At 46.3% G+C, this 6,429-nt stretch overlaps 1 protein-coding gene across 1 annotated transcript; it reads right to left on the bottom strand.

The window, feature by feature from the left end:
* Positions 1 to 1,137: 1,137 nt before the first annotated feature.
* Positions 1,138 to 5,966, bottom strand: ID4 (inhibitor of DNA binding 4, HLH protein). Its single transcript, XM_003897108.5, has 3 exons — positions 5,145 to 5,966; positions 4,715 to 4,773; positions 1,138 to 4,140 (listed from the first exon to the last, which is right to left on the bottom strand). The coding sequence occupies exons 1-2, from the start codon at positions 5,583 to 5,585 to the stop codon at positions 4,729 to 4,731; spliced, it is 486 nt and encodes a 161-aa protein (XP_003897157.1). The 5' UTR covers positions 5,586 to 5,966; the 3' UTR covers positions 1,138 to 4,140; positions 4,715 to 4,728.
* Between the last annotated feature and the right edge of the window lie 463 nt (positions 5,967 to 6,429).

Genomic DNA, 6,429 nt, shown 5'->3' with positions numbered 1-6,429 from the left:
GGTCTCTTTATTCAAACATTTTAAGTTCAGTTCCTCTTCAGTTATATCTTAGCCAGTGGAATACAGATAATGCATTTTGTTCTTCTTTCCCCAGAAACTGATGTGTTTACTCTTATGGACTCAGAGGGGCTTTTTGAGTTACTTCAATTTTTACAGCTCTTTTCATATCCCATGTATGAATTTACTGTGAAGACTTATGAATGATGGAGCTCCAGCAGCCTCACCATGGACTTGCTTTGCTTTGGTAAGTATAGAAAACCTTTGGCAATGTGGTTGAGACCTAAGTTTTAGCACTTAGGCAAAACTTTTTAGCAGGAGCCAGGATATGAATAAATATGAAGGAGGCACTTGAATGCAAAACACACTTTAAAAATTTCATGGCAAATTTGAGAGCATTTTCAATTAAGTATATATGACTGCGGGTTGTCTCCCTTGAACAAATTAGTTCCCCTTTGTAAGGGTTTTATCTTTCAAAGTATCGATCAAATCGGTGGTCAAGGTAGAACTGTAAGTAAAGTTACAATCCTAAAACCTTTTGGGCGATGGTTCTAATTGATATAACTAATATTTTAGCAAAATATTCTGGATTGTAATTGAAAGAAAGCATCTGGGTCTGAAGAATACCTACTGCGGGCAGCCCTATTAAGATTGATTTTGAGATGGGTTAATTTCCTGAACTTGCAAAGCAGAAACTGGAAGGTTTTCCTGCTTCATAAGCCTGCAGGGTTTGGTGTTTGGCCCTGTTGAGACCCAAGGGCTATCTGGGCTGATTAACATATATATAATTAAAGTGCACCAGCTAGAAAGGCAGAGCCACTTTCATTTGGCTCTGTACTACTGTGAAATAAATTCTGTCTGCATTGTTTAACTTTTTTTTTGTTTTTAATTAGTTTTCCCTGGACATCATCCTGCTGCCTTCTTTAGGAATATTGCTTCCTATCCTAAGCAGGGACTAAAGACTAGAAAAGCTTTCTCCAGCATTCAAACTAGATTTTCTTTCCATTCATATCACCACTTTTCATAACATGGTAAGAAACACTGTAAATAATTGAGGTGATCCATCAAGAGACCCATTCTTGATAATGAAAAATTGCATAACTCAGTAAAAGTCAATTAAAAACCACAAACTCCAGAGCCTTTTGCTCAGTGAAGATTTATTGTTACAGAAGGCAACTAATACAATAGATTTGTGGGGTCAAAATTTTAAAAAGTTCTAAAAAGGCAGTTAAAGCTTGACAATAAACTTGAGTAAGGTTTACACAATATCAAAGTATATTAGTTCTTTGAAATGAAGTTTTTTTTTTTTTTCTTCTTCCTTTAACTCGACATGTCTGAGATGTCAGGATCTTGTAACATTCTTAGAAACAACATCCACTGTGTGAGATACTTTTTTTCCTTTTGCGGTTTTAAACCAGTCTCTTTGGTTGTGCCTATACAATGAAAAGTCTACAAATGAAATGAGACAAGTCAGGATGTTTTCCTTTGTTAAACGAAGTATCTGAATAATTAGAACTACCTAGATAAAAGACTCAAAATGTTTTTGTTATCTGGTTGCTTGGTTAGGACATAGCCAACATTTCAATGGAATGTGGTATCTTGTACAACTGCATATAATTTTTTAAAAAATAAACAATGACTTTGTTTCTTTAGATACATCAAATGCTGCTTGAGTGGCCAAAGGGAAAATGCCAACTCTTTGAAATGTAGTATTTCTAACACTTTTCTTCTTTTAGTAGTTTTTCATGCCCCAAATATAAACTTTAACTAAGGAGTAACATCTATCCTCAAACTCCAAAAATATCCGTTTGTTTTGAGGTTCATGGTCCACCATTATAAGTTTTAAACTGTGCCCAAAGGCTTAGGTAGGGTTCAGCAGTCAGGCATGACAGATGCATAATTCTAACCAACAGTGCACATGTGACATGCTTCCTACTGAAATTAAACTGCCAAATAAAAAGGAAGGATTGTGCCCTTTTTAATAACAAAGAATGCAGTCGTTAGAATTCTTCAGATTTGGAATTCCAGCAGCGCTCTAGTGTTTTCTTCTTGATGTGTGACAAGAATGAATAATATCAAAAATAAAAATAAACCTCATCTAAACAAGCAGTTCTTTGACTTTATAATGTTCAACATCAAATACATCAAATTCTAAAAATACTCAAGACCAGTAAGTTATCAGAGCTGAGGAAATAACATGCTGAGGATAGGATCAGTTTTTAAACCTTTTGATTGATTTTAACCTACTAGCATTAGTTTTGTTCATTTTTGTTTAGACATTGCCACTTCAACTGACTACTAGGGACCATGGTATTTCATATTCATATAAATATTTGAATTTGACCTCATAAAAAGTCCCTTGGGTCTATAATACTTTTATTCTTGTATAATCTGAAACAAATCCTTTCCTTTTAAAAATCAAACAGACCACGTTATACACACAGTTGACTATTTACAAAGCACCCAATTAAATCCTACTTAATTCTCTTTCACTCTAAAAATTCCATCTAACTTGTGTGTGAAGTACCCATAACATTAAATGCATAATGTTCACAAACCCTGATAGTCCTATCTAACCTAGAAAATATTACCTTCCTTAAGGAGAAAAAAAGAGCCTTAAAAAAATGAGTAAGGTTTTAAAGAAATGAGACCAGAAATCACAGTACAAGACAGAGAAATCTACTTTAATATTCACATGTAAAAGTTACACATCACAAGAGATTGGACAGTAGCTTAGCGTAACTAACGTAGCTATAGTGAAAATCATTTTTATAAAAAAATAATCTAGATGCGGTCATCAGAATTTTTGGTCTGCTTAAGTTAATGTTTGAAGATCGACTTTTATCCCTGCTTGAAGGATTTGCCATTATGCCTTTTTTTTCTCCCACTGTTGCCTATTAATAATTCTTTGGAGGAAGGAAAGCAGAAAGTGTTCATTTCCAAGAGTTTGTCCTTTGGTAGCAAGCAGAGAACATTTTTTCATTTCCATGATTAAATAATCTGTACAGACATGAAACTTAGTGACATTAAGCTTTAGTGTAAAATGAAGAGTGATAAGCAATTTTTTTTTCACTTCGATAAAACAGCAGATTTCGTAAACTCCTTAAGGATCCAAGCATTTCCTCATCCCATATGCAAAATCATTCAGAATCCATTTTGACCTCAGTTGAAAAACAAAAACAAACACTTACTCTGTATATATTACACTATAAAACCCTGTACTTAAAAACTGATAAGGTATATATTCAACATGTATGCTTCAAATACAAAGATTTCAATCTACGTTTAAAAAAACACACTTGAATGGACTCAGAACAAGTTTAATTTGTGATTAAATATCTCATGCAATCATGCAAGACCACTAGCTATAACTGTTACTTCCGAGTCTATACTGGGCAAAACAAACACAAATTAAGAGCCAGGCCAAACAGAAAAGACATTCAAGATATCAAGAGCTCTGTAATTGAGCTGAAAAGTAATTTTCCAAAAGAAATATTCCCATAGATTAAAAAAAACACACACATAATATTTACAAAAAATATTTAATTAAAAATATCTTATAATTACAGTAGTCTATTAAAGCATATACTTTCTCACACTTATAGAACATCTCTATATACACATGGTATGAAATGTCACTCATTTATCTATACAATATGTAACATTCTTGCAGAGAAAAGAAAGTTCTCTGCCCCGTTATAATCATCTATTTTAAACAATAGATGTAAAAAAAAAATATCTACAATGCTCTGGTATATTAGTAAAGCTTCAAAACAAAAATTGAACTCCTTGGTCACAAAGTAGGCTTCTAAAGTCGGATCTACTCTTGATCTTCTATTTATCAGTCCTGTCACACTTAAGCTTAAAAGTTTAACTGCATCTCCAAAACACACAGAAATGTACAATTCACAGCAGTTATAAATGAAGAGACAAAACAGAATACGTATGTAGAATGTTTATGAACGTGCAAAGAAAGGATGAAAGTTGTATTTTTCTTTCCTCTCCCTCTCTTGGAATGACGAATGAAAACGTTTCTAGGTTGGCCGATGTTTTTTCCTTTCCTCCGGTGTCTTTTTTTCTCTAACTTCTGCTCTTCCCCCTCCCTCTCTAGTGCTCCTGGCTCGGGCTCAGGCGGCCGCACACCTGTGGAAGAGGAATGAATAGAGGGGGTGTGTGAACCTTCTCGCTGCAGACTAACTGGCGCCACCGACCAAACTCAAGACATGCTTGATCAACAACCCAAAACAAACCACCAGGTCAGACAACACCCGCAGCCCGCGGCCGGGCCAGGCGCCGAGTAGGCAGCTGCGGCTCTCGGGAAGCCAGGAGAGGGGACCCACTCCGGGGCCCTGCCCGCGTCCCCCTTTGTGGGTGACAGATGCACGGGGGGACACCGGGGCAGCTCCCATGCCCACGAGGGTGCCCTCCCTCGGGAGGTAGGGAAGACAGAAGGGCCCGCTGATCACCAGGAAAAACACGGGGACGGCGAGGACAAGGGCTGACACATCTCCACTGAGACTGAACCTCGAGTTCTAAGGCTAAGTACGGGTTCACTTGCTACTTAGGTAGCAGGGAGAGAGACAGGGATTACTTCCTTGAGAGTTTGCTCTCAAGAAATGCTAGGGGGCAAAGAACACCGCGGTGCCTGGCCCCGGAAGCCCTCGGGGACGGGCGTCTCTGGTGACCGGCCACCCGAGACGGGAAAATGCGCGCTCACCTGGACAGCGCGGCTCAGCGGCAAAGAATGCTGTCGCCTTGCTTGTTCACCGCGCCGGCCTGGAACAGCAACCGAACACCAAGGAAAAGGTTAGCAAGCGCAAACAACGCGCTCGTCACGGTCCTGGATCCTCCTCGGAAATCGGGCTGCCGCGCCGACGCCCCCACCCCCGCCTGCAGCCCGGGGGGGCACCTCTGGGCTTAGGCGGGACTTGACAGCCCAGGACGCGCACAGCCAGGGGTCCCGCGCTGCGCGTTCTCCCAGACCCGCGCCCGCCGAGCCCGACCGGCTTCTGGCAGATCGGGGAGCCCGGAGGAGGGGGCTGTCATTCCCGGCTCGCCCCTGCCCGAAGGAGGGTGAGCGCCCGCGTCCCGCCACCAACCTCCCGACCCCCGCGGCGTCCGCCCACGACCGGCGCCCGGCCTCTCACCGGGTCTGTGTTGAGTGCCGTGAGCGGGGTCCGCGGCGGCGCGGCTGGACAGGTCCCGGCCGGGTGGTGTGGCGGCGCGGGCGGTGGTGGCTGCCTCAGCAGAGCCGGGTGCGTCTCCAGCGCCAGCTGCAGGTCCAGGATGTAGTCGATAACGTGCTGCAGGATCTCCACTTTGCTGACTTTCTTGTTGGGCGGGATGGTGGGCACCAACCTCCGCAGGCGACTATAGCAGTCGTTCATATCGCACTGCAGGCAGAGCGCCGGCTCGTCGGCCGCCGCCTCGGCCGCCTTGCAGCGCGCTGCCGCCGCCGCCGCCGCCGCGGCTGCCGAGCCACCCAGGCTGTGGCCGTGCTCGGCCAGGCAGCGCAGCGCCAGCTCCCCACCGCCGCAGCCCGACGGCGCCTTGCGGCCCGAGGGGCGCACCGGGCTCACCGCCTTCATCGCGCGCGCCCTGCGCCCTGCGCGAGCGGACCCGCCGGGGCGAGCGAGGGAGGCAGGCAAGCTCCGGGCCCCGTCCGCGGCCGGCTCCGCTCCCTTTGCCTCTGCGCCCGGCGCGCTCGGGGCACCGCGACGCTCCCGAGCCCAACTGACGGGAGAGTAGCTCTGGGTTTTGCGAGGGGATCTCTGCTCAGTGGGCCACACTCAGTCCGAACCCAAGGCAAGAAAAAGCAAAAGCACCGGAAGAAAAGTAGCCCACCCGGGTCCCCTAGTCACTCCCTTCGGAGCTCCGACTAAGCCCAGTCGCGGCCGCCGCGCTCCCCTAGCCCGGGATCACCCCCACCGCCGCTACTACTCACAACCGCGCCTCCTCCACTACGCTCTCGCCCGGCCCGCCGCGCAGCTATATTTATAGAGCCGTGCGCCCCGGGGGCGGGGCCAGCGCGCGGGCCGGGTCGCCGCGCGAGCCGAGCGGAGCCCGCTGGGCGCGCGGGCGGGTGCGCAGAGGGAGAGGCGAGGGCGGGGGCTCCGGGCGGTGCTGGGGGGCGGGGAGCCGGGCTACCCGAGTGGAGGAGTGGGCGGGGGGTCGGGAGTTGCTAGCCAATCAGGCGGGCAGTGCCACCTCGGGGAATGACGCTCGGCCAATGGGAAGGGCACTCCATTCCGTCAACGCTGTGGGTCGGGGTTCTGAGAAAAGAGAGCTGGGTGGGAGTCGGGCCAGGCTGATGTGTGCCCAAGGGAGGGGAAAAGAGAGAGCGAAGTTCCTGCGAAGAACTGCGGGAATGTGCGGCCGGAATTCACTCTCCACCGCCCCCTCTATCCCGACTAGGCTGCTGAGGGAGCGCCT

The sequence above is a fragment of the Papio anubis genome, chromosome 6 (assembly GCF_008728515.1).
Source record: "Papio anubis isolate 15944 chromosome 6, Panubis1.0, whole genome shotgun sequence".
Lineage (NCBI taxonomy): Eukaryota > Metazoa > Chordata > Mammalia > Primates > Cercopithecidae > Papio > Papio anubis.
The sequence above is the reverse complement of the archived record's forward strand: the minus strand, read 5'-3'. Positions and strand labels throughout refer to the sequence as shown.